At 47.9% G+C, this 27792-nt stretch overlaps 1 protein-coding gene across 5 annotated transcripts; it reads right to left on the bottom strand.

Moving 5' to 3' along the window:
- Positions 1 to 235: 235 nt before the first annotated feature.
- On the bottom strand, positions 236 to 26906 carry LOC147107975 (inositol-3-phosphate synthase 1-A-like). 5 transcript variants are annotated; one of them, XM_086004344.1, is made up of 11 exons: positions 26717 to 26906; positions 21545 to 21678; positions 17282 to 17443; positions 7333 to 7462; positions 6446 to 6636; positions 5762 to 5911; positions 5313 to 5528; positions 2934 to 3098; positions 2143 to 2256; positions 1296 to 1513; positions 236 to 803 (listed from the first exon to the last, which is right to left on the bottom strand). In XM_086004344.1, exons 2-11 carry the CDS (start codon positions 21656 to 21658, stop codon positions 617 to 619), a joined length of 1647 nt encoding a protein of 548 aa, XP_085860470.1. In that variant the 5' UTR covers positions 21659 to 21678; positions 26717 to 26906; the 3' UTR covers positions 236 to 616. The 5 variants fall into 5 exon arrangements, with proteins under 5 accessions (XP_085860470.1, XP_085860469.1, XP_085860472.1 ...); XM_086004343.1 differs by lacking the exon at positions 26717 to 26906 and adding an exon at positions 22772 to 22862; XM_086004346.1 differs by lacking the exons at positions 21545 to 21678; positions 26717 to 26906 and adding exons at positions 18549 to 18627; positions 20176 to 21488.
- Positions 26907 to 27792: the final 886 nt, after the last annotated feature.

Raw genomic sequence — 27792 nt, 5'->3', positions numbered from 1 at the left:
CTTTTATTTAAGGGAATTTGAAAGACATTAAAAAGGACAGAGTTTGGGTGGGGAAACCACAGGGAAGCACTGGTGAGTATGAGTACCATAACTTCTTCTGGACTGAAATCTTTGCAAATCAAACGCGGAGGGATTATGGCGAGATTGACGAGAGCACCCTCTCAATAAAGCGACTGCCCATTTACAGCAACAATGGAAAGTGGCAAAACCACCACAACACATTCACAGCAGACACTTCAAGATGAAGGATTTTATTCTCAAGTCCCTCACATCCAGTTACATCTTCAGATTGTGCTTATTTTTGGCACAATGAAGTTATCAACACATCCAAAATTTAAATACTCAATGCATAAAACACTCAAGACTAAAATTCAGCTGTTCCAACAATAAAAACTAGATATTATCTTAAGTCATTTACAGTACCCCCAAGGATAGGGAGCAGATATGTTAGTGTAACAGCACTCTCACATGCCAGTGTTTGAGAGGATTAAACAGCATCTGAGACAATATGCAGAATAGCTTAGAGATCAAAATCCAAAAGCCCAACACTACGAGTAACCTGAGCACGAGTTATATTACTACACCACTGGCCACACTTTGAGCAATATCTCTAAATTTAATTAACATATCCATTGGTATGACCATTTAGAACATGGTTCTTGTTGAGGATATTGTTGAGTTTTGCAGTTTTGTGAGGTATAGGTTGAACTGGGGTATGACCAGCCATCCAGGTACTCATGAAGCTCCTTTGCATCTTGTGTTCCAGGTGCATGAGGTTCTGGGGCGGAAGGGCCAGGCAGGCCCTAAAGAGAGAAAAACAGATCAATATTACTGGTAACTAGTCAATCCAGTCTCAATGCACAGACTGCCCCCAGCCCAAGTGATGTAATGGCACACTGACACTCAGCTCCCCCCATAACCACAGCCAGCCTTGTATTGGCACACTGACCCCCCCCCCCCCACAACACAGAGCAAGGAATCACTGAATCAGTTTGCTGTAGACCATTAACTCACCACTTGCCTTTGCCTGGCAGACAAGGTGAGAGATGGTTTCCACCCCTTTGTAGCTCCTGTGATATCCCCCCCCTTCCCAATGAGCCACCTAGTCTAATCCCACTCCCGCTCTGATCTGCATGGTGCTACACAGGATGCAACTTTTACCCACAAGGCCTTCATGGGCCAACACACCTCACATCTTAAATTCACTGCTCCATTTTTCAATCCCCTTAGAATTTCCCCCCCCTTCAAAGCCTTTAGCTTCACTGAGACAGTAAGTAGATTTTTCAAACATTCACCTCATAATATTTTCAATGCAGGTCCTTTGCTTGAAAAGCGAGTTAATGACAGGACTTCCAGCTGGCACCAACGGGGCCTTACAGAGGTAGCCGAGGATCGAGAGGACACTGTGGAATGTTTGGAATTCTGGATCGGATTCAGTTTGGAATGTTATCCGTTGGCAGAGCTCAGTCAGGATCACTAGGTCTAGAATAAGAGGACTGGCCAGCAAGGAATCCTAAAATGGAACGAGGTTTGAACACATACCATTAAGGTTTCTTTAGTAAACATTCAATAGTTTCAGTAAGCAACACACCACCAGAATGAGTGATGGGTCAGAGCTAGAGAAAGCAAAGGGTTTATTGATGGCGTATAATCAAAGTACATTATAGACAGTTCTCAAAGTAAGTGCCATGGGATCATTTACACCTAACTGAGCAGGTAGATGGGGCCTCTGTTTAACATCTCTTCCAAAATAAAAGATGCTTTTACAAGCATGCAAGAAAAGGGACCAGTCAGTCAAACAAAAAGGAGCCATCTTGCACTAGGAAGAGAGGAAGGTGAAAGTAGAACTGGGAGAGTCACTCCCAGAATCAGGCTATTGGAACAGAGATCACCGAGCACAGATGGTGCACATTCTAGAATACTGAAGGAGTCTGGGGAAAGAGATAGTGGTGCCAACTAAAATTCTGGGGAAAAAAAATTCTGCTGAACAGGTGGTAAATGTTACACCCCATTTGAGAAAGGGAAATCAGCCTTAAATAGTTGTGGATTAATCTTCCCCCCACACCACCAATACTTTATTCACCCATCCCCTCGCCAATACTTCAATATTCACCCACCAAAGTGAAGTGAAACTTGACATACCTCACAGGTGTTATGGAGGACGATGGTGTTGGTGCCACCCATCATAATCTCTGATGTATACTCATCCATCGCACGCTTGCTATCCCCAACATAAGGGACATACTTAATAACCACCTAAAGAAAGTACAAAGACACAGTACATTAGAAAAACAAGAGAAAGGGACATTTAGCCCACTAAAGCTCATCTCTCTACTAACAACTTTCCCATAAAAGTCTTCCTGCAGCTTTACTGAAGATTGGTTTGAAATATTCTCCAGTCCTGAAGTACAGGTCCATGAGCAGCAGCAGCCCTTTACTACCTTGCCCAAGTGGTTATTAACATGTGAGCCTAGACAATGACGGTCAATGATATTGGACTATGATGGACACCACAGCCAAGCATGGCCCTGCCCTCACCCATGTCCACAGACAGGGACCTTCCTGAAGAGTGGACAACTCTCCTCTCCTTAGCCCAGCTGTGTAGCAGTCAACTGCATCACCATGGCACAGGAAAGTCTAAATGCAAAAATCAATGCCCATGCGCAGAGTAGGCAGCACAATGGCAAGAGGAAGGAGAACAAAAAGCACTAAATCAGGAGTGGCAGACACATGAAATACCAAGTGGAAATAAAAAAGTTTGTAGATTGATTTGTTATATAAAAGCAATCCAACATCTCCAAAGTGCTTCATATACAAATTATTTTAATCACAGCATGGTGCTTGCAGATGGATAGACTACATCACAACAGCAAGTCAGAGAAATGAAGCACAATTGAGAGAGAGGGAGGGAGGCCCTTCGCCTCAGTACTTACACAGTGATCTGGCTTCTCAGATGGTTTGTACAAGATGGGATTGGATTGAACCATATCATCCACTACATTACTCTTGGAGATCTCCTTTGATCGGAACTGCTCTGGAGCAGAGAGATTCTTCCCATCGTTGTTGCCCAAGTGATTGTAACTGACGATCGAGACTGTCTGCAAGAAGCAGAGGAAGAATATGCAGAGTACAGCCACACATTTATTTCAGGTTAAACAATCAGCCTTCGTTCTCACTCCTGAAATTAATACTAGAGCAAATGCAGCTTTGGGACTCTTCCTGCTCAAGCCAATTGTTGCAATCTGGGGCACAGTGGCCAGCACAAACTGGCAAGCAACCAAGTCAGTCTAAAAACTGGCTGGGAGCCATCTACTACTTTAAGCAGTATGCCACGGCTATTAAATGGAAAGTACTCTACACATTAATCAACACCATATGGGGCCAGTATATAAATGTAGTGATCGGACAACTTAACAAGACCATACTCCAGGTTCCCCATGCCCTTAAGAATTCTACTGTTCCCAGGACTTTAGGCAGGGTGTCAATGTATCTACACAGAACAGAAACAAGGAACTATTGCAGATTGCCCTTGGGCCAGGCAAGAGAAACACGCATACAAGAGCAAAATACTGCGGATGCTGGAAATCTGAAATAAAAACAGAAAATGCTAGAACTACTCAGCAGGTCAGGCAGCATCTGTGGAGAGAGAAACACAGTTGACCTTTCAGGTCAATGACCATTCGTCAGATTGGAAAACTGCTAATGTAACACCCTTATTTAAAAAAGGGAAGTAGACAAAAGGCTGGAAACTATAGACCAGTTAGCCTAACATCTGTGGTTGGTAAAATGTTGGAGTCCATTATTAAGGAAGCAGTAACAGGACATTTGGATAAGTATAATTTAATCTGACAGAGTCAGCATGGTTTTATGAAGGGGAAGTCATGATGGACAAATTTGCTCGAATTCTTTGAGGACATAACAAACAGGGTGGCTAAAGGGGAACCAGTGGATGTGGTGTATTTGGACTTCCAAAAGGCACTTGACAAGGTGCCACACAAAAGATTACTGCAGAAGATTAAAAAAAAAACCCACAGGATTGGGGGTAATATACTGGCATGGGTGGAAGATTGGCTAACAGAAAACAGAGTTGGGATAAATGGTTCATTCTTGGGTTGGCAATCAATGACTAGTGGTGTTCCGCAGGGGTCAGTGCTGGGACCCCAACTCTTTACAATCTATATTAACGATTTGGAGGAAGGGACCGAGTGCAACGTATCCAAGTTTGCCGACGATACAAAGACGGGAGGGAAAGCAGTGAGTGAGGAGGACATTAAAAACCTGCAAAAGGACATAGACAGGCTAAGTGAGTGGGCAGAAATTTGGCAGATGGAATATAATGTTGGAAAGTGTGAGGTTATGCACTTTGGCAGAAAAAAAATCAAAGAGCAAGTTATTATCTAAATGGAAAGAAGCTGCAAAGTGCTACAGTACAAAGGGATCTGGGGGTCGTGGTGCATGAAACACAGAAGGTTAGTATGCAGGTGATCAGGAAGGCCAATGGAATCTTGGCTTTTCTTGCAAGGGGGATGGAGTATAAAAGCAGGGAAGTCTTGCTGCAGTCATACAGGGTACTGGTGAGGCCACACCTGGAATACTGCGTGCAGTTTTGGTTTCCATATTTAAAAGATATACTTGCTATCGAGGCAGTTCAGAGAAGGTTCACTCGGTTGATCCGGAGATGAAGGGGGTTGACGTATGAGGAAAGGTTGAGTAGGTTGGGACTTTACTCATTGGAATTCAGAAGAATGAGAGGTGATCTTATCGAAACATAAGATTGTGAGGGGGCTTGATCGGGTGGATGCGGTGAGGATGTTTCCCACTGATGGGTGAGACTAGAACTAGGGGGCATAATCTTAGAATAAGGGGCTGCCCTTTCAAAACTGAGATGAGGAGAAACTTCTTCACTCAGAGGGTAGTAAATCTATGGAATTTGCTACCCGAGAGCTGTGGAAGCTGCGACATTAAATAAATTTAAAAACAGATAGACAGTTTCCTAGCTGATAAGGGAATTAGGGGTTACGGGGAGCGGACGCGAGTCTAGGTTCGGATCAGCCATGATCCTATTGAATGACGGAGCAGGCCCGAGGGGCTGTATGGCCTACTCCTACTTCTTATGTCAGACGAAGAGAAACACGCAGTCCAGTTCTAACACTCCAAACTTCTGCCTGGGTTAAAATCAACTCCGTACAAACCAGAGATCAAACTTAATATATTCTCAAAATTGTACTGTGGCTCAATAGATGCATGACAAATACCAAAACCCAGTAATTGGGATGTGTAATGACAGGAAGGCAGAACATCGAGCTTCTCACCTTTAGTCCAGCACTGACCAGGAAGTCGACAAGAACAGATTTGATTTTTGTCTGGCCAGATTTGAAGTCATCGCCCCCAATAAACACCTTGTGTTTGATGGCAAGATCAACAGCCCCTGGCACAAAGGTGTTCTGTGGAGAGCCATTGATGTAGGCACAGCCCTCCAAAATGCTGGCCACGGCAAACATGGTCGACGGCGACATCTGCCCTCCACACTACAAGAGGGGACAAGGAAATTAAAACAAGGTGCTGACAAAGCTACAGATTAGCATCTCACAGCAGGACATTCCGACAACTCTAGACTTCATGGATTCTAGAGGCAGCCTGGCAAGATGGCCAAGAACTTCCTTCACGGGAAGTCAGTGTCCCAGTTGTTGGCGTGCATGCACATGCCCAGCCAGTGGATTATTATTTATCAAACCGTGCTTCTAAAGATTTGGCACATTACCTCAATTGTCATCATTAGATTTTCTGCAGTGTCATTTACTCCAGGAATGACATCACAAAAGCACTCCGTATTTGCCGTCCACAGAACAATCACTTTGTTGACTCCACTCTTTGTTTTGAAGTCCCGAATGTCCTTTCTAATTTGCCCGATCTGGGAAGAGAATAACAATTTTGCTCTTGAAGCATTTTATTACCCCAAACTTTTGAAAAACAATTAAATACTAAAAGTTCCTCCCCTTTCAATCCCCCACCCCCAGAAACTGTTGAATTCGACTAGGGTACGATTCATCAGACACTGGCCATCCTCAAGAGTTCTCAAATGGCCATTCCTCATGTACACTTACTTCTCTGCAGGCAGTTTGACTGGAGGGCAACACAGAAGCAATCTAGGTGCCCACACGGTCAGGAGTCACTGGACAGTAAACAGATGCCAGAAGCCTGGCTGAGTTTCCCCTTTGCTGAACCCAGGGGCACCCAGGCCAACTAGCAATGAATGCCACCCTGGAAGAGACTAGCCAACCCTGCCTCTGCAAGACATTACCATTCGAGAGAGAGAGAGAACATTTTAAATACAGAGTCAGGACACATGGTAAGTGACCCATTCCTCCTGCCCCATTGAGGTGCCCAGAACAATTGCTGAAATGGTGCAACTCAGGCCCTTACCCAGTTACAAACATTTCTGTACCTGCTCCTTTTTAGAACCTTGGATCACATTATCTGCCCTGTCCTCCTGATTAGCTGCGATGAATTCGGGAATGTAAACAGAAGGTCGAGGCTGGAACTTCATGTGAGGCTTCAGCTGTTCTTGAAGCTGCCAGTCTAGGACCTGAGCCCGCTCCATGGCATCCGACAGGTTCATGGAGGAGATATCCCAGCCTGGAAAACACCACAAGTCTCAAACTTAATGCCAAAAGTTCAGTAAGGAAAAAAAAAAATTGCATTTCTATATCTTTCACTCTCAGGACAGCAAGCACTTCAGAGCCAATGAATTGTTTCTGAAGTGTCACCACTTAGACAAATTCAGCAATCAATTTGTACCCATCTAGTTAATCTGTTTGGTGGTGTTGACAGAGGGATAAATGTTGGACAGGACACAGAGAACTTGCTGTTCTTCAAATAGCACCAAGCAATCTTTTAAATCTGTCCCCCTGAACATGCAGATGGGGCCTCGGGCTAATGTCTGATCTGAAAACAGCACTTCCCAACTACGCGGCACTTCCTCAGTATTGCAACGTTGCATCAGTCCCAGTGTAATGTTCAAGTCCTGGCTCAGCCCCATGAGCAACTTAGAGGCAGGCATATACCACTGGGCAAAAGTGATACTTCTAATGCATCATACTATACTGTTGCACAGATACCAGAGTGAGCTAAACAAGTCTGATGGACAATGTGGGCATGAGGTAGCATCCATGACTTCTGGCTGGGGGAGCAGTAGGAACTTGCTTCAATTTATTCTGCCAAGGAAATTTAAGTATTTTCCAGTTTTTGTTACAACTAGTTTTTGTATCTAACAATTTGTACTCCCACCTCCAAAAAGCCCAGTAGGTCCTATGGTTTCTGATAATTACCTACCATCAAACACAATGTCATTTGGATTCACTGTGGGCAGTAGGTCCTTGAAGGGCACGTAATAGTCACCAGCAGGACCAGTCCCGAGACACACAGTGGAGGCTTGAAACAATGATCCGTAGTAATTAGCAACCTGTGTGTTTGTTGTGGGTGGAGGAAAAAAAAACCAAAAGAAAAAAAGTTGGTCAGCAATCAGCTTTTAAAAACATACACCATCTGGGGGGTTATATTTATTTATCGTGCAGAATAGGCCATTCAGCCCAGCTTTACACAAGTCTTCTTCCACTCTTGTAGGAAGAGGAAAAAAAAAATTAAAACTAGGATTTCCTTCCTTACCCACGTCCCCAAAGTATTGACTCTCGAAAGCAAAGTTCCACAGGCCTGGTGGTATTTCACCCCAGTGACCCTAGACAAAACTGACAGGGTATTGGGCTTGGGGGTGGAGAGGAGGAGCATCACAAGTTTGATCTGGTCAATACCAGACATCCACATAAAGGCACTGAGTGCGAGTCATCAAAAAGTGCTGAGAGTTCTTTAATTGTTATTTCTCTTTAAATCATTCTTGATAAGATTACTTAAGCAGTTTAAGTAAAGGGGAAAAGTTAAATATTTGGGATTCTGTTGGTTTAAGAGTAAAACAAGGTTACACTGCAGTAGGAGTAAATTGGCACAGCAGGCAGTGGAAACCAGTTTTCTAACCAATCAGCAGGGGTGACTCATTTGGCTGTAAACAAACAAACAGTATAAAAAGACCAGTCCTAGTGCGAGCAAGCACTGAGTGCGAGTCATCAAAGAGTGTTGAGAGTTTGGGTAAGTGGGGTGTTCTCTTTTCAAACTTTAACTCTGTGGGTTGTAGTTAATAAGGCCTTTCTGGTGCAGAGTGACTGTTGGTAAACCATTTAACTGGTGTAACTAGAGGGATTGATTTAATTTAAATCCAATTAATTAAAGGGGATACTAACATCTAAAATCGGGCAGAGGGTGTCCATAACTAACAATAAAAAATTTAATTAATTACATAGAACAGAGCAGGTGATGTGTTACTGTTGCGAGATGTGGGAGCCGGTGAACCCCATTGAGGCTCACGGTGATTACGTCTGTGACAAGTGTCTGCTGCTACAGGAACCCCAGCTCCGTGTTGATGAGCTGGAGTCTGAGCTTCAGACACTGCGACACATCAGGGAGGGGGAGAAGTACCTGGACTCTATCAGGAGGTGGTCACACCTATGAAGTTAATTAATTCAGATGTAGCCCATGGTCAGGGACAGGACGGTGTGACTATGAGTGAGGCAGGTACGGGGATCCAGGAGGTAGAGCTGGAGGAGCCGCAGCCCTTGCTCTTGTCCAACAGGTTCGAGGTTCTTACTCCGTGGGGACAGGAGCAGGGACTGCAGGGAGGATGAGCAACCTGGCCACAGCACCGTGGAACGGGGGGCCATTCAAAAGGGGGGAGTAAATAGAAATGTTGTAGTGGTAGGGGATAATATTATTAGGGGGATAGATAGAGTTCTCTGCAGCCGAGAGCGAGAGTCCCGAAGGCTGTGTTGCCTACCCGGTGCCAGGGTTAAGGACATCTCCTCTGGGCTGGAAAGAAACTTGCAGTGGGAGGGGTGGATCCAGTTGTCGTGGTCCATGTTGGTACAAACGACGTAGATAGGACTAGGAAGCCGGTTCTGTTAAAGGAGTATGAGCAGCTAGGGGTCAAATTAAAAAACAGAACCTCAAGGGTAATAATCTCTGGATTATTAGCTGAGCCACAAGCAAATTTGGCTAGGACAAATAAAATGAGAGTTAAATGCGTGGCTCAAAGACTGGTGTGGGAGAAATGGGTTTTGCTTCCTGGGACACTGGCACCAGTACTGGGGCAGGAGGGAGCTGTTCCATTGGGACAGGCTTCACTTGGCTAGTGCTGGGACTAGAGTCCTGGCGGATCATATAGCTAGGGCTGTAGAGAGGGCTTTAAACTAAACTAGTTTTGGGGGGGGGGGGGGGGGGGGGGGGGGGGAGAAGGGGGAGGTTCCTAGAGAGCAAATAATAAAAATGACAACAGAGAAGGTCATAGACTTAGGTAGCAGTGGGGAAATTAAAAACCAGAGCGTGTCAGGAAGGGGCAGAAGGTATGGAGTAAAAAAGTAATAAAAAAGGGCAAAAGCAGGAACTAAGTGTCACAAAACATATTTGAAAGTTCTCTATCTGAATGCACGTAGCATTCGTAACAAAATAGACGAGTTAATGGCACAAATAACTACATATGGGTATGATCTTGTGGCCATTACAGAAACATGGCTGCAGGGTGACAATGCCTGGGAATTAAACATACCAGGTTATTTAACGATCAGGAAGGACAGGCAGGAAGGAAGGGGAGGTGGGGTGGCTATGTTAATAAAGGAAGGAATCACTAATACAGAGAAATGATATTGGGTCAAAAGATCAGAATAATGAAACAGCTTGGGTGGAGGTAAGGAATAATAAGGGGAAAAAAAACACTAGTGGGCGTAGTCTATAGGCCTCCGAACAGTTGCAACTCTGTTGGACGGAGTATCAATCAGGAAATAGTTGAGGCTTGTAATAAGGGAGCATCTATAATTATGGGGGATTTTAACTATCATATTAATTGGACAAATCAAATTGGGCAGGGCTGCCTTGAGGATGAGTTCATTGAGTGTATTAGGGATGGGTTTCTTGAGCAGTATGTAACTAAACCGACCAGGGGGGGCAAGCAACCTTAGATCTGGTCCTGTGTAACGAGACAAGATTAATTAAAAATGTCCTAGTAAAGGATCCCCTTGGAATAAGTGACCATAACATGGTTGAATTCCATATTCAACTAGAGGGTGAGAAGGTTGGATCTCAAAACAAGCGTGCTAAGCTTGAATAAAGGAGACTATGAAGATATGAGAGCGGAATTGAGTAGAGTGGATTGGGAAAATAGATTAAAGGGTAAGACGGTACATGATCAGTGGTGTGCATTTAAGGAGTTATTTTACAACTTCCAAAAAATATATATTCCACCGAGAAGAAAAGGGTGTAAAAGACAGCCATCCATGGCTAAGTAAAGAAATTAAGGATAGTATTCGACTAAAAACAAGGGCATACAAGGTAGCCAAATCTAGTGGGAGGATAGAGGATTGGGAAAACTTTAAAAGACAGCAAAAAACAACAAAAAGATTGATTAAGAAAGGGAAGATAGATTATGAAAGTAAATTAGCAAAAAAGATAGTTTTTATAGTTATATAAAAAGAAAAAGGGTGGCTAAAGTAAATGTTGGTCCCTTAGAGGATGAGACCAGGAAATTAATGGTGGGAAATATGGAGATGGCAAAAACACTGAATGAATATTTTGTATCAGTCTTTACAGTAGAGGACACCAAGAATATCCCAACACTGGACAAACAGGGGGCTGGGGGGGGGGGGGGGGGGGGGGGGGGGGAAAAGAGGGGAGGGGAGGGGAGGAGGAGCTAAACACGATCAAAATCACTAAGGAAGTGGTACTCGGTAAAATAATGGGACTCCAGGCAGATAAATCACCTGGACCGGATGGCTTACATCCTAGGGTCTTGAGGGAAGTGGCGGTAGGGATTGTGGATGCATTGGTAATAATTTTCCAAAACTCCCTGGACTCAAAGGTCCCGGCAGACTGGAAAACTGCTAATGTAACACCGTGGCGACACGCCACCACTGGACATAATCCGCTCACGGCAGCACGGACAGTTTAAGCAGACGCCCCCAGCCGGGGGCCCTTTCCTCCAGCAACTTGTTTCCCGCCGGGACAGGCTGCCGGGAGCACTTCCTGTCTGGGGAGTATTTAAGTGGATGCGTGGGCTTTTCCAGTTCCTCTTTGCCATGAGGTTGATTAAAGCAGTTGTGTTTTACTAACTCTGGTCTCGACTCCCACGTTTGCCGCGGTATCTCAACACTGGTGACCCCGACGCTCAGGACGAATCCTAAGCTAGCATGGCGGATACAAACGCAGTCACGGTTAAACTACCGGACTTTTGGGAGAACCTGGCCGAAGCCTGGTTTGTTCAAGCCGAGTCCAGGTTCCGGCTGAAACACATTACAGTCGACGCCACAAAGTACGACCACCTAGTCTCCTCTCTCACCTACGCCACAGTCCAAGGTTTGGGCAGTGTTGCAGGATCCACTAGTGGAAGGTAAGTACGAACATCTGAAGGCTGCGCTCCTTAAAAAATTTCAAACGTCCTCTTACCAGCGCAACTGCCAACTCCTTGACCTCCCCAGCCTTGGTGGCGCTTCACCATCGGATCTGCTTTCCCATATGCTGTCCCTCTCGGACGACAAAAACACCGGTGCCCTCTTTCGCACGCTTTTCATTCGGCAGCTCCCCACCAGCATCCGCCCGCTCATTGTGGAGTCTGACTCCATGGACCTGAATGAGATAGCCGAAAAGGCCGACCGGCTGCTCTCTGCGCAGTCCGCTCGCGACGTCGCTCGCGACCTCACGGCAACGACCGCCCTACCACTCCAGGTCACTTACTACCACACCCGTTTTGGCACTAGGGCCCACTGCTGCACGCCACCGTGCACTTTCAACCCCCCCCCTTGCACCAGCCCCCGCAATGGCCGCGGGGCCTCTACTGTACGTCACCGACGACAGAACCAACCGCCAATTTCTGTGCGACACAGGGGCCCAGCACAGCATCACCCCGCCCTCGAAATCCAACGCAGCGCACGGGGTATCACGCTGGCTGCAGCCGATGGCTGACATCCGCACATATGGCACCCGCATGGTCACGCGCGACCTCGCAGGCCGCCGTTACCGCTGGGAGTTCCTCACAGCCAGGGTCCTCTGCCCACTCATCGGCGCCGACTTCCTACGCGCCCACGGCCACCTCGTCGACATCAACACTATGGCCCCCATCCCCAGCGCATTCACCCCGGCCCGTTTGGCCGGCCCGACGACCTACTGCCTCGCCAGAACCACAGGCGACTACTTGGCACTTCTAGCCAAGTTTCCCGCCCTCACTAACCCGACCTTTTCGGCCAAAGCCGCCAAACAGTGTGGAGCACTATATCCCCACCACCGGCCCCCCAGTTTCTGCCCACGCCCAGACTCAACCCGGCCAAGCTGGAAATCGCGCAGGCAGAGTTCACCACCATGGAACAACTCGGCATCATCCGCCACTCCAGCGGCGCTTGGGCCTCGCCCCTCCACATCGCCCCCCAAGCCCGGCAGAGGCTGGCGCCCTTGCGGGGACTACCGCCGCCTCAACGACGCCACCACCCCCGACCGATACCCGGTGCCACACATCCAGGACTTCTCGGCCCGACTGGCCGGACGAACCGTCTTTTCCAAGGTCGACCTGGTGCGCGGTTACCACCAAGTCCCCGTACACCCCGCAGACATCTCCAAAACGGCCGTCATCACCCCATTCGGCCTGTTCGAGTTCCTGAGGATGCCCTTCGGCTTCAAGAATGCAGCCCAGGCTTTCCAGTGCCTTATGGATTCAGTCCTCCGGGACCTGAACTTCCTATTCGTCTATCTAGACGACATTCTCGTGGCCAGCTCCTCCAAACAGGAACACCTCAAACACCTTCGCATCCTGTTCAGGCGCCTAGCCCAACACGGGCTCATCCTCAGCCCGGCGAAGTGCCAATTCGGCCTAACCGAGATCGATTTTCTCGGTCACCACATCACCCCTGCTGGGGCCGTCCCCCTGCCCAACAAGGTGCAGGCCGTCCAGCAATTCCCCTGCCCCAAAACCATCAAGGGCCTCCAGGAGTTCCTCGGGATGGTGAACTTCTACAACAGGTTCATCCCGAGCTGCAGCCCTCATGAAGCCCCTATACGACTCCCTCCGAGGTAAATCCGGCAAGATGGACGTAGCCTGGACCACTGACACGTCAGCCGCCTTCGACGCCACCAAAAATGCGCTTGCCGACGCCACCCTGCTCGCGCACCCGAGGGCTGATGCCCGGGTCACGCTCACTACCGACGCCTCCGACCACGCGGTCGGAGCCGTGTTCGAGCAGTGGGTCAATGGCGCGTGGCAGCCACTCGCCTTCTACAGCTGCCAACTGCGCCCCCCCGGCGGTCAAATACTCTACTTTCGACTGCGAGCTTCTCGCGCGCCACCTGTCGGTCCGCCATTTCAGGTTCCTCCTGGAAGGCCGCCCCCTTCACCGTGTAAGTGGACCACAAGCCACTCACATACGTGATGGCCAAGCACACCGAACCCTGGTCCGCTAGGCAGCAACGCCAGCTCGCGGCCGTGTCCGAGTTTACTACGGACATCCAGCACGTCTCCGGTAGAGACAACGTTGTTGCCGACTGCCTTTCCCGTCCCGCCATCTGCGTGAATCACCTCGCGGTCGACTACGCGCAACTAGCAGCGGCCCAGCTCACGGACCCAGACCTCCTCTCGGCGGCTACCAGCCTGCCAGGGCTACGCCTAGCCAAGGTCGCGCACGGGCCCGAAGCCACGGCAGTCACTTGCGACGTCTCACTCGGCCAACCCAGGCCGGTCGTCCCTGCAACCTGGCGCCGCCGCATCTTCGACGCGCTACACGCGCTCTCCCATCCGGGTGCCCGCGCATCCGTCAAACTCCTCTCCGTGTTTCGTCTGGCGCGGCCGCAAAGATGTTCGGACTTGGGCCACCTCCTGCCTCGCCTGCCAACGGGCTAAGGTACAGCTACACACAAAAGCACCCCTGGGAGACTTAGAGGTACCCAGCCGCCGCTTCGACCACGTACACGTTGACATCGTCGGTCCTCTGCCGCCATCGCAAGGCCAAACTTATCTCCTCACGATGGTCGACCGCTACACACGCTGGCCTGAGGCAGTGCCGCTGCTCTCCACCACTACAGCCGACATCGCCAGGGCGTTGGTTAACACCTGGGTCGCAAGGTTCGGCGTACCAACCGACATAACCTCCGACAGAGGCGCCCAGTTCACCTCCGAACTCTGGACGGCCACAGCACGCAACCTCGGGGTGACGCTCCACGGCGTACCACCCGCAGGCCAATGGGCTGTGTGAACGCTTCCACAGGTCACTCAAGGCCTCACTCTGCGCCGGTCTGCAGGACAGTACCTGGACTGACCGCCTACCGTGGGTGCTACTAGGCCTACGCACCGCGGTCAAGGAAGACCTCCAGTCCTCGGCAGCGGAGTTAGTCTACGGACAACCACTGCGCGTCCCAGGCGAATTCCTTCCGGAGGCCACCACGCCTTGGTCGGCCGAACAGCAGCGGCTCAACTCTTGCTCTTCCGCTCAGCAGTTCGCCCCACTTCCGGTCAACCGACACGGCGAACTTGCACCTCACGCCCCACCAAACTTACAGCAGGCGCGCTTCGTCTTCGTGCGACACGACACGCACCCCTGCGACCCCCGTACGACGTACTACAAACCGGGGACAAGGTCTTCAAGCTGCGACTCGGCGACAGGGTCGACAGTCTCCATCGACCGGCTCAAACCAGCACACACAACCAGGGGAACAGGTCCCCGTGGCCCGGCCTCCAACTAGAGGCCGTCCCGCCAGCAAGCCAGCGGCAAACCACCCGGCCCCACCAACTAGACGGCGACCACTCAGAGCCGCTCCGGCAGAACCATCAGACCACCGCCACGACCCGTCCGCTCCTCCTAAGCGGATTCTGGGGGGAGCTCTGTGGCGACACGCCACCACTGGACATAATCCGCTCACGGCGGCACGGACAGTTTAAGCAGACGCTCCCAGCTGGGGGCCCTTTCCTCCAGCAACTTGTTTCCCGCAGGGACAGGCTGCCGGGAGCACTTCCTGTCTGGGGAGTATTTAAGTGGATGCGCGGACTTTTCCAGTTCCTCTTTGCCATGAGGTTGATTAAAGCAGTTGTGTTTTACTAACTCTGGTCTCGACTCCCACGTTTGCCGCGGTATCTCAACAACCCTTATTTAAAAAAGGCTGGAAACTATAGACCGGTTAGCCTAACATCTGTGGTAGGTAAAATTTTGGAGTCCATTATTAAGGAGACAGTAACAGGACATTTGGATAATCATAATTTAATAGGACAAAGTCAGCATGGTTTTATGAAGGGGAAGTCATGTTTGACAAATTTGCTGGAGTTCTTTGAGGAAGTAACATATAGGGTGGATAAAGGGGAACCAGTGGACATAGTGTATTTAGACTTCCAAAAGGCATTTGACAAGGTGCCACACAAAAGATTATTGCTTAAGATAAAAAAAATCACAGGATTGGGGGTAATATTCTGGCATGGATAGAGGATTGGCTATCTAACAGAAGGCAGAGAGTTGGGATAAATGGTTCATTCTCAGACTGGCAATCAGTAACTAGTGGTGTTCCGCAGGGGTCAGTGCTGGGTCCCCAACTCTTTACAATCTATATTAACGATTTGGAGGAGGGGACCGAGTGTAACATATCAAAGTTTGCAGATGATACTAAGATGGGAGGGAAAGTAGTGAGTGAGGAGGACATAAAAAACCTGCAAGGGGACATAGGCAGGCTAAGTAAGTGGGCAGAGATTTGGCAGATGGAATACAATACTGGAAAGTGTGAGGTTATGCACTTTGGCAGGAAAAAATCATAGAGCAAGTTATTATCTTAATGGTAAGGAACTGGAAAGTACTGAAGTACAAAGGGATCTGGGGGTCCTGGTGCACGAAACACAAGGTTAGTATGCAGGTGCAGCAAGTGATTAAGGCGGCCAATGGAATGTTGGCTTTCATTGCTAGGGGGATAGAATATAAAAATAGGGAGGTATTGCTTCAGTTGTACAAGGTATTGGTGAGACTGCACCTGGAATACTGCATACAGTTTTGGTGTCCATACTTAAGAAAGGACATACTTGCTCTCGAGTCAGTACAAAGAAGGTTCACTCGGTTAATCCCGGGGATGAGGGGATGGACATATGAGAGGTTGAGTAGATTGGGACTCTACCCATTGGAGTTCAGAAGAATGAGAGGCGATCTTATTGAAACATATAAGATTGTGAAGGGGTTGGATCGGGTGGATGCGGGGAGGATGTTCCCGATGATGGGTGAAACTAGAACTAGGGGGCATAGTCTTAGAATAAGGGGCTGCTCTTTCAAAACTGAGATGAGGAGGAACTACTTCACTCAGGGTGGTAGGTCCATGGAATATGCTGCCCCAAAAAGCTGTAGAAGCTACATCATTACATAAATTTAAAACAGAAATAGACAGTTTCCTAGAAGTAAAGGGAATTAAGGGTTACGGGGAGCGGGCAGGAATTTGGACATTAGTCTAGGTTCAGATCGGACATGGCCCTGTGGGTAGCGGAGCAGGCCCAGGGGCTGTGTAGCCTGATCCTGCTCCTATTTCGTGTGTCTAATTCTGTTAGATTCAGGAGATGGTTCTGTGATAGTAGATTGGCAGTTAGGATCAGATCAGCCATGATCTTATTGAATGGTGGAGCAGGCTCGAGGGGCCGATTAGCCTACTCCTGCTCCTATTTCTTATGTTCTTTCCAGCAGGGATCACTGCACGAGCAGGAGCCGGAAGCTGCCTGACTTTCCACTCCCCATCAAGGAGGTACTGTAGTACCCCAACTGCTGCTCTGGCTAAAGGGAACTCACTCGGCACAGACCGAAGTCCAGGCCTCCTATTTACAGAAGCTAGTGTTATACCCGATGGCACTTGCACCTACTGGGCCACTGGGGGAAAACACAGCATAGGCGCTTAACAAAAAAAAAATTATTCAAGAACAAAAACAGCAGATTGTGACATACCCTAACCAATTTGGAGCATAATTAGGTCATTCATTCCCCAATGCTGCCTGCTGTGCCTAGTTGCTATCTCACATGCTGCAGTCTGCTCAATCCATCACTGCTCACTAGTTTTGGATCTCAGGAGCTCTACTCTACTGAGAAACATTTCAATATATTAGAGCAGCGTCCAAAATTTTTCCACCCCTTGAAATTCCACCTACATCCTTGGAAGGAACAAGCAACGAGATCAAGTGTTGTAAGAAGCAACCAACCTTCTTTCCTGTTTTGGTCATCCAGGAAAGTCCCAGCTTGTTGGCCAGAACTGCTGCAGTAACCGTGGTTCCATTGTTACCACCCCATCCGACCAGCATCACGCCAAGTTTCGGCACCCTTCTCTCGGTGCGGAAGGTGAATTTGGTACAGCAGGGTTTCACCTAGTCAGAGCCCAACACAAACAAATCATTTAAAACAATCCCAAATCATTAGTCACCTCAAGGCATCTCCAGGGGAGTAACGGAGGCTTGGCAGCTGGCCTTGGAATGGAGTTCAGAGTTAACATTTGCCCCTCCTGGAGACAGTTCAACTCTAGAAGGAAGGCACAACAAAAGTTTATGCAGCAACTATGCGCAAGCTTCTTCCACTACCTGCCCTGTTGAGCAGGAATGAAGTGCGGTCTCGGATGGAAAAAATAAATACTACAAGGGCATAACAATCCCAGGTAGCATTGCAGACAAACCAAGAGGAGGGGGAAACCCGGAGAACATTCACAGAACAGAGGAAAGAAGGGTCCTCCACGCTTGGAGTACTGAGCACAGTTCTGGTTGTCATAGTATAAAAAAGGATAGAGGCACTGGAGAGGGTGCACAAAAAGATTTACAAGGACGATATGAGAATTGAAAGGGTATACCTATCAGGAAAGGATGAACAGGCTGGGTCTCTTTTCTCTTGGAGAAAGCGGAGGGGATAGAGTAGACGGTGTTGCCACTTGTGGGGAATAGCAAAACTAGAGGCCAGCAATATAAGATAGGCACCAAGAAATCAAATAGGGAATTCAGAAGAAAACTTCTTTACCCAAACAGTGGTGAGAATGCAGATGGAGTTAGCAGAGGCTCGAATCGAGCATAAACACCAGCATGGACTGGTTGAGCCGAATGGCCTGTTTGTGCTGTATATCCTATGTAATTTATGAAATCCAGGTAACATTACAACAGGGTACAGAAGGGATGCATAAAAAAAAAATCCCACATTGTGTATAAATAATTATAACCATTGCACACCTTAGGGGACTGAGGAGAGAGAAAGATCTAGAACAATCCTAGGTAACATTATACACATGCACACTGAAGAACCAAGCTAAATATGGCAAACTGGAGTCCCTACCAAACCCAGCTAACATTACTCATTGTGCAGGAAGGTGGCAAGTCAATGCAATCAAGTAATATTTCTTTAGTAATGTGCATATATCTGATGAGACCCCTCATATTGAAGGGCTCCCTCAATGCTTAAAAACTAGAAATATTGCAGAAAAAAAAATCTCACCCATTGCTACCATAACATAGTCAGACACGGTTTATGATCCTGTCACCTTAACGTTCGGGATCGAATTGCTTTATTTTACCTAGAAATGTCACAAGCAGCATTAACCACAACAGGACAGGTGCTTAATACTAGAACAGGAACATAGAAACGCCATTTGGTTTGTAGAACCATTATGCAAAGAAACACTGGTGTAAAAACGCCCAAGCTGCTCCTCGAGTGGCTTTTCACTGCTGACCATTTCCTATTTTAGATGGGTCCAAAACATTAAAAAAAGGCTTCTGTTTAACTGAATGCTCCTGCAGGGGAAGCAGAATTCAGTCTTCCTCTAAACTGCAAAAGAAAAATCACCATTATATCTTTATTAGATTAGATAGGCCAATACATGAGAATTTAAAATAAAAAGCTGATCCAAGAGTTCTCATGTCTGTATGGGGAGAGCAAGACAATACAGGATCTATCTATTCATTGAGAGGAAGCCATCGTACCGCTTCCCAGAGGGGAAGTCATTTCATAGACACAACTTAACTCCTTTGTGTCAGAAATATTAAATGCACACAATCTGCAGATGCACATTAAACACTTCAGGGTTATGCTTGAAACAGATTAATGATCTGCTTTCAAAAAGCAAGTAAAAATCAAAAAGACATCGAAGGGGGCACGACACTGGATGATTAATGACATGTTTACCAAAAGGGATCTGGGTAATTCTTCAAAAAGCCAGCCTCCACTTCCAAAGAAAGCGATCAGCAGTCTTAGAATGTCGAATTCCCAGTGTACATCTACACTACCAATGGCAGGACTCAGTGGAGCCAAAACATCCACAGTACATTCAAAGGTTTAGTTAAAAATTACCACCAATACCATGGACTATTATTTTCAGAATAGTTTAAATTATTGCACAAGTCAAGCACTGTACTGTTGATTTGCTGTAAATTTTAAAGCTTGTGTAATTAAAGTTTGTGAATATTTGTGAATAAATCTAACTTTCAGTTGAAGCCAAGTACCAACAGTTTAGCAGCGTGGTGCTCGCTACCTTGGAGTAGAGAAGAGCATGGGCAGCCTGTGCAATACCATGGTAAAAGGGCAATGGTCAATCTGATGGCTAACTACTCCCCTTCACAGAATGCACCAGGTTGTAAATTGAAGACCATGGGAGATGCACGTCTGTTTACAGACAATGCTTTTTGCTGTGAAAATGAAGAGGTTGGGAAGGGAGCCCAAATTTAAACAGCCTGCACCAAGGCTGTGTCGATTGCTGGTTCAAATGTTCAAAAAACAACTCACTTTCTCTTCTCTCCAATGTCACATCTTTCCCAGATAAGGGAGGGGGTTAACAAACTCTTCAATAATTTCTTCCCATGCGTGGTCTTACCTCTGTTGGAGAGCAGAAACCTGCCCCATGGGGGACAAGCAGTCAAACCATTTCCTTCAATATTTTTAAGGGGAGGAAATTGCAGGGTCCCGAGGAAAGAGCAGGACTGATTGGAGAGCTCTTTCAAAGAGCCGGCACAAGCACGATGGGCCGAACGGCCACCTCCTTGTGCTGTAAGATTCTATGGATTTGCTCCAACACAGCATGCTGCAAATTCAAATCTCGAGCACAGTAATATTGAACACCCTCACTCACAAGCAACACACTGGATTTCCAGACAATCCTTCCACTTGAGATCACCAGGATCACACTGAAAAAGAAAAGTGTTCATCTGATCCTCAAACTAGTATCAGCATTGTCGGTGATCAAGAGGCAAACAATCAATATCCACATCACATTCTCAATGATGTATTCTTAGTTTGGTTTTAGTTTCAGGTGCTGTATACAAATGATAATCTAGTTTGTGCTAAAACATTACCAGATTGACATCTATATAGCTCACCCTTTTCATTAGACAATAGGCAAACTTTTTTTGCATATCTAAACTTTCACCCAGAACAGAAGTTTTTAATGCCAATTTTCCCCCTACTCTTGCTGAGGCACAGTTGCATGTAGCTTTCCAGTATCTCACCCAAGTGACTACTCTGTGTGCAAACCACAACAATAAGCAGTCAGGATATTCAACTGTGGGAGCATCACAACGGAGCTCCATCCCATCTTCACCTAGCATCCAAATCAGTGCACTTACCAGCAAGGCGGTCACTGGATAGTGATCAGGAGTGGGAACCCGGACTAATTTCCCTTCCCCTAATCTAAAGAGGCAAACACCAATGAGTGTCCCCATTACCAGATTAACTATACACAATGAAAACTGAAGCTGGGTCTTCCTTGTTCTGCAAAAAAAATTGTTCCCTCGATGATTAACAAAAATACACTATGGGAATCTACCAACGTTATCTCATCTCGCTCCAATCCCTGCGGCTTGTTCTCACAGCAAGACCAACGCCAACACCACAACATTTGGGAAAGTAAATAAGGACCCAAGCAAGAAAGAGGCTGCCAGTCAGTGGGCCAGGTTTCAGAGACACAGGATTAGGGTGGAAAGGGCAGGGATTGAATAAAAGCCAACAAAACATTAACCACCAACCCTTGTAAAGACTGGGCTTGTTTCATTTTGGGCTGGGGGAGGGAGGGCAGAAAGTGACAAAAATGGGCAACATATATGGCCCAATTTTATTGCAAGAATCAAAAAGGAACAAATACCATCTGAAAATTAATAGTACCCAAGCAGAGATTTAATTGTTCTATCACAGATCCCTTCAAGTCCCACATAGTCAAGTCTTATCACATGTTGTGCAATGGGTTGCTATTGCATAGAGTTTCATGCGCACGAGATGGAATCTGGTGCTTAGTAGCTCTGACATCACTGGCGCTGCTCAGCGAGAATCAGCTCGCCGACCCTGGGAACACTAACATTGGAATTTGCGCAGCTCTAAAAACTTGAGTTACTAACTGAATCTATTGTACGATAGCCCACGCCAAGTCCCAAGACATTGTCACGCTACTCACCTTTCTGGCACTATCCACTTCACCAGCAATTACAGTCAGAAAACAGGCGCCTTACCTTAATTGAACCGTTCTCTTCGTAGACCTGTGTAGTCTGGTAGGGGTACACTGCCTCTATACAATCCTTGGTGTAAGTCACATCTGGGCTATCAATAATAAACTTCTCAGCCATCTTAACTGTAGGTGGGGCACCTAAAAAATAAATAGGCAAGTGAAGAGGGGGTTTTTGGGAAACACAGAAAAAAAGGACCAAACCGATTTGAACAGCAGAAACTGGTATATGGCACCAACACCCAGCTTAAAGGTTTACGCTGACACCAGCTCCCTTTTTAAAATTAGACATTTCGGAGAAGTAGAACGGTCACAAACAAGTGAATGACAAGCAAAACAGGAATCCAGGTAGTGGTGCCTTGTTAGCTGGAGTCGAGCCCCTGCTGATTCAAGCATTTAATTTAAGACCTGGGTTCACTCAAATATGCAAGTTCCTGATATCAGCCATTGCTGTTGGAAGGCTCCAGATTTAGAGCCAAAATGAGACTGCTCCTACATTTCTTCAAACAGCTGGCTAGAAAAGAGCAAGACAGAAGATCTGCAAACAGGTCACTTGGCTTTCCTCTTGCTTAGAGCACAGCCCTGCAAGACTGGAGGTTGGAAGAGAGAAAAATTAAAAGGAAATGTTTTCCAGACCTTCTATTGTCCTCATGATCGGTCACTCCTTGTTCAGACCACACATCACATTTTCTACTTGTTCAGTCTTCAAGCCATGTCTCTGCACCAGTCTCTTTTTAAAAATGAGATTGTGTTTTATTCTACACTTTTGTGCACAAGCAGAAGCCCATTCAGAGTCCCAGTCTTTAGTTTAACTGCATTTTAAGCAGCACAGAGATTAACACACCTTAAGTGCTGATAATCTGCTACTGCCTACTATTCTCCTGGGACACAGTCTCTGGTTTACATAGCAAATGTAGTGAAGGTAAACCGTGATACACAATCCCAACACTTGTGCAACTGCATCATGGCACCAAGACCATTGTGCAGTGTAAACTCAATATGGAGATACACCACATATCAACACAACGCAGTCTTGAAGATTTAAAAATTCTTTAGGTCAGCAATCCAGTTAGTTTGGATTCTATTGAGCCACTTTACATGTTAGGTGATCTTTTATGAATTTAGCACCAGTTCCCCAAGGGTTTATCCCACATTTTACACAAGCATATAGCAGTGGCTATCCAAAGAATGTGTAATTATATATAAAAATTTAAGATATGCACATCTCACTGACCCTTCACACCATGCACAACTATGAGGGGGAAAGAGTCAGTCGTGCTCGTTGCGCAGGCCAACCCAGTCACTAGGTGCATACTGGAACAATCCAGCACCAGCAAATCTGTAAAACATTGGGAGCATCTATGCAGTAAGGCAACAGTTCAGTGTCAAGTTATTTAGGATCTTGTAAATACAAATAAGATTGAAAGGTAGCTTGGTGTACCAACACACTGCAGCAATGTTTTAGCAGCTTGCACCCATATTCATCCATGCGTTCACAGGTAACTAGTCCTGACCGATACCGGTCATTTCTTCAGGACACTGCGGAAAGCAAGAGTCAGCTGTAGCATTAGCAGTAACATTTGACACCTCAGCAAACTACAAAGCACCAACAGCAGAGATCCAAAAAAATAGGATCTTGTTTGAAGGAGGGTGGGGATAAATATCCTCAAGGGAGAATGAAAATGATCTCTAAACAAACAAGTACAAATGGGCTGCCACGTTTCCTACATTACAACAGTGACTAGAGTCAGTGAATATATTCAAGACAGATAGACAGATATTTGAGCTACAGGGAGTCAAGGGTTATGGGGAACAGGCAGGAAAGTAGAGTGGAGGCCAAGATCAAATCAGCCGGGTGCTAGGGTTTGGATGATCAGCCATGATCTCGTTGAATGGCGGAGCAGGCCCGAAGGGCCAAATGGCCTACTCCTGCTCCTATGTTTCTATGTTTCTTATTGAACGACGAACCAGGCTCGAGGGGCCGACTGGCCTGCTCCTGCTCCTATTTCTTATGGTCTCAAAAGAATGTTAGTGGCCCAGTAATTCCAGGCACAACGCGTGAGTACGGACGGGGTACTCGCACGTGTGCCCGGAGGAATTGCTGGTTTTCAGCATGCACAGCGCATGCGCTGAAAACCGGCGTTTCCTGTCCTCTGACCCAAGGGGTTACGAGGCAGAACGCTTGCGACTTATGATGCAGCGCATGCACAGTGAAATTCCTCCCCCCCCCCCGCCCGAGTGTAAAGGCCTCCGGTCTTTACACGTGGAAAAACCAGACGTAAGTATTTAGTTTTACAGGTAAGTGGGCTTTTAGTACAATGTAGAAATTTTTTTCCCCCCACAGGTTTGTTATTTTTAAAGAATTTACAGTAAGGTAAGTTTAGTTTTAGACCCTATTTTTAAAAAATTTATTTTTTACAAAAAAATGGATTAATTGTTTAAAACATTTTTTAAAACTTATTTATAGTTAATATAATCAGTGGGATGTTTTTTTAAATTTTATTTAAAGTTAAAGTAGTGTTTTGGCAGCTTGGCAACCCATACTTTTCATGAGTTTGACAGCTCTTACTGTCAAAGATGAATGAGTTTCCCCTCCCCTGATTGGCTGCACAGTGCTCACCTGATCCCAGCCGTCACATCGCACTAACTACGCCGCTGGATCAGGTAAGCACATCGCGCCGACAGCTGAACCGGGCCTGTGACAGGAAATGCAAGCAGACCCAGGCTTCAGATGTCGGCGCGCCGGGTGAGTGCACATCGGGGGCTTGCACGCGCGGCAAGCTCCTGATCCTAATTTCAGGGCCATTACCTATAAAGCACTTTGGGACGTCCAAAGGTCGTGAAAGAAAAAAAAAACTTGCATTTATATAGCACCTTTCACGACCACCGGGCATCCCAAAGCACTTCACAGCCAATGAAGTACATTTGAAATGTAATCACTGTTGTAATGTAGGAAACGTGGCAGCCAATTTGCACACAAGCAGCACCCACAAACAGCAACGTGATAAATGACCAGTTAATCTGTTTTAGTGATGTTGGTTGTGGGATAAATATTGGCCAGGACACCAGGGAAAACTCTCCTCCTGGCTCACTTTCAAATAGTGCCATGGGATCTTTTACATCCACCCGAGGGGGCAGACGGGGCCTCAGTTTAACATCTCACCCGAAAGACAGCACCTCCCTCAGCATTGCAATGGAGTATGTCAAGATTTTGTGTTCAAATCTCTGGAGTAGGGCTTAAAACCCACAAAAGGCACTATATAAATGCTAGCTCTTTCTTGGGGAATGGGCAGGAGGAAAGAAAAATAAAACATAACTGAGGCTCAAAAATGTTAAGAATTACTACAGAACCTACTCAAAGAGATTGGTCCACTCCTGTTCCTATGGTCTTTCAGCCCCTGGAGCCTTTTCATTAAATCAGATCATGGCTGATCTGTATTTCAGCTCCATTTACCTGTGATACCCTTAACCAACAAAAATATATCAGTATAGAAAGCACCAATTCTGGCCTGCACACTTTAGGATGTCAAGGCCTTGGAGAGGGTGCAGAGGAGATTTACTAGAATAGTTCCAGGGATGAGGGACTTCAGTTATGTGGAGAAGCTGGGATTGTTCTCCTTAGAGCAGAGCAGGGCAAGAGGAGATTTGCTAGAGGTGTTCAAAAATCATATAGCAAAATACTGCAGATGCTGGAAATCCAAAACAACAGAAAATGCTGGAAAAACTCAGGCCAGGCAACATCCCTGGAGAGAGAAATAGAAGGGTTTCGACCCAAAACGTTGACTATTTCTTTCTCCACGGATGTTGCTTGGCCTGCTGAGTTTTTCCAGCATTTTCTGGCGTTCAAAATCATGAAGGGTTTAGATGGAGTAGGTGGGGAGAACAGTTTCCAGTGGCAGGAGGGTTGGTAACCAGAGGACACAGATTGCAGGCGATTGGCAAAAGAACCAGAGGGGAGATGAACAAAAACTTTTAACGCAGCAGGTTGTTGTGATCTGGAGCGCGCTGCCTGAAAGGGTGGTGAAAGCAGTCAACAATAACATTCAAAAGGGAATTGGAGAAATACTTGAAGAAAAATGTGCTGGGCTCTGGGGGAAAGAGCAAGTGGGACTAATTGGAGAGCTCGTTCAAAGAGCCCACACGGACACGATGGGCCGAATGGCCTCCTTCTGTGCTGTGTGATTCTATTTTATGATTCTAGCAATTGATCCCCAGCCGCCACAACTTTGGAGGGATAGTTTGGGGTGGGGGACGAGAACTACTGCCCCATTTCCCCGGCTCTAGGTGAAGGAGGCCATTCTCATGATCCCGGATTGGGCGGGAAGGCGCGGTGCAGTGAGCCGTTTAATTCGAATTTTCAAACTGGCCGACGGCCCAAGCACGCGCCTGCGCCGCCTCCCCACCCCGCCGTGCGCATGCGCCCCGCCGCCTCCCCAACCACGCCGTGCGCCTGCGCCCCCGCCCGCCTCCCACCCCGCCGTGCGCATGCGCCCCGCCCGCCTCCCCAACCATGCCGTGCGCATGCGCCCGCCCGCCTCCCAACCACGCCGTGCGCCTGCGCCCCGCCCGCCTCCCCAACCACGCCGTGCGCCTGCGCCCCGCCCAACCACGCCGTGCGCCTGCGCCCCGCCCGCCTCCCCAACCACGCCGTGCGCCTGCGCCCCGCCGCCTCCCCAACCACGCCGTGCGCCTGCGCCCCCGCCGCCTCCCACCCCGCCGTGCGCATGCGCCCCCGCCGCCTCCCCAACCACGCCGTGCGCCTGCGCCCCGCCCGCCTCCCCAACCACGCCGTGCGCCTGCGGCCCGCCCGCCTCCCCAACCACGCCGTGCGCCTGCGCTGCGCCCGCGCTGCGCCCCCCCCACAAAACCACGCCGTGCGCCTGCGCTGCGCCGCGCCCCCCCCACAAAACCACGCCGTGCGCCTGCGCCCCGCCAAACCACGGCCTATGCCGTGCGTATGCTCACCGGCGCCGCACGTGACAGCGAAGGGTCGCGCCGCCGGTCGGAGAGCCTCCTTTCACCCCCGCTGACAAAAACCGGAGCGGGGGCGGGGCGGCCTCGTTCACAACGGGAACACGCCGCTTTCCTCTGACCAACCCGACCCCCGAGGGCCGGTCAGAGTCCTCGCTCCTGAGGGAAGCTTCCCCTCCACCAACATGGCCGCCGGCTCGGGTATTACCAGCTCGCTCTCTCTGCTTCTGCTGCTGCTGCTGCTGCTGCTGCTGCTGCTGCTGCTGCTGCCTGTCTGCTCGCTCCGCCGCCTCTCTCTCTTGGACTGCCGGCTCTTTCTGTTTTTGGCCTCAAGTCTCTCCGTGTCCCCCCGCTCTGGATCCGCCTGGCTGACTGCGCACTCTCTGCTCTGCTCCGCTCCTTTAAGTTAATACCGTCGGACAACCGCTGCCATCGTTACCGAGCGGACCAATCAGCGCTGCCAGTGGGCGGGGCCGGCCCTTAAAGGGGCAGTGACCCGGCGATTGCAAGTTTTTCCAGCCCTTGGGAAAGGTGAGTCTGTCTCCAGAACAGAGGGTAAACAACCTTGCTTTAAAGGGAGGGGCAGAGCTAGTTGTATTTTTCCAAGCCCAACCTCCATGCCTGTAATCTAATCCAGCAAAACCCTCTAGAATGTCAAACACTGATGGGTGTTTAATTTATAACTAGACTTACAATGAAAAGACTCATGGAAATACAATTGGAGAAAAAAACAGAACATTTGGAAATTTCCATCGTCACCGTTATGTAAGTAGCACAAAGTGCCACCAAGTTGCAACATATTATTACATATATATTGTATTCCAACACACTGCACGTAATGGTGCTTAGCAACATATATTAAATTATTAAACATATAATCACACATGTACATGTTAGAATTACTGTTTAGTTAGGAATGCCAGGAAGCAACCTGAATCATTTGTGTTTTATCTGTTTCGCAATGATTATTGACAACGTGGCCGACCTGCATTGCACTATTGCTCTTTTGGTTAGAACCAATTAGCTGTAAATTAATAAAACTTCAAATAAAACTTAACAAATTAAATTAAAATTACATTGGCCGGGGTGATGATGCACTCCAGTCCCCGTGGCGCCCACCGGTCTCGGAAGGCCTCAAGCGTGGGGCGAACACAGCATGCTCCATCTCCAGGGCCACCTGGGCGCGAACATAGCCGCGGAAGAGAGGCAGGCAATCGGGCTGAACGACCGCCCGCTGCCTGGACCTGTTAATGGCCACTTTGGCCAGGCCCAGGAGCAGTCCTA

This window comes from Somniosus microcephalus, chromosome 13 (genome assembly GCF_052327205.1).
Source record: "Somniosus microcephalus isolate GS21.2 chromosome 13, FLI_Smic_1.0, whole genome shotgun sequence".
Taxonomy (NCBI): Eukaryota; Metazoa; Chordata; class Chondrichthyes; order Squaliformes; family Somniosidae; genus Somniosus; species Somniosus microcephalus.
This window is presented reverse-complemented; position numbering and strand designations above follow the sequence as displayed.

Bases quoted from the DNA above. Each gene is read 5' to 3' on its own strand.
- LOC147107975 (XM_086004343.1), bottom strand. From the start codon at position 22,850: ATGCACCTAGTGACTGGGTTGGCCTGCGCAACGAGCACGACTGACTCT. The intron at 6,637-7,332 runs GTAGGTAATTAT...GGTGTTTTCCAG, and splicing joins AAATGACATTGTGTTTGATG to GCTGGGATATCTCCTCCATG. The intron at 5,529-5,761 runs GTAATGTGCCAA...CCCCTCTTGTAG, and splicing joins ATCTAATGATGACAATTGAG to TGTGGAGGGCAGATGTCGCC.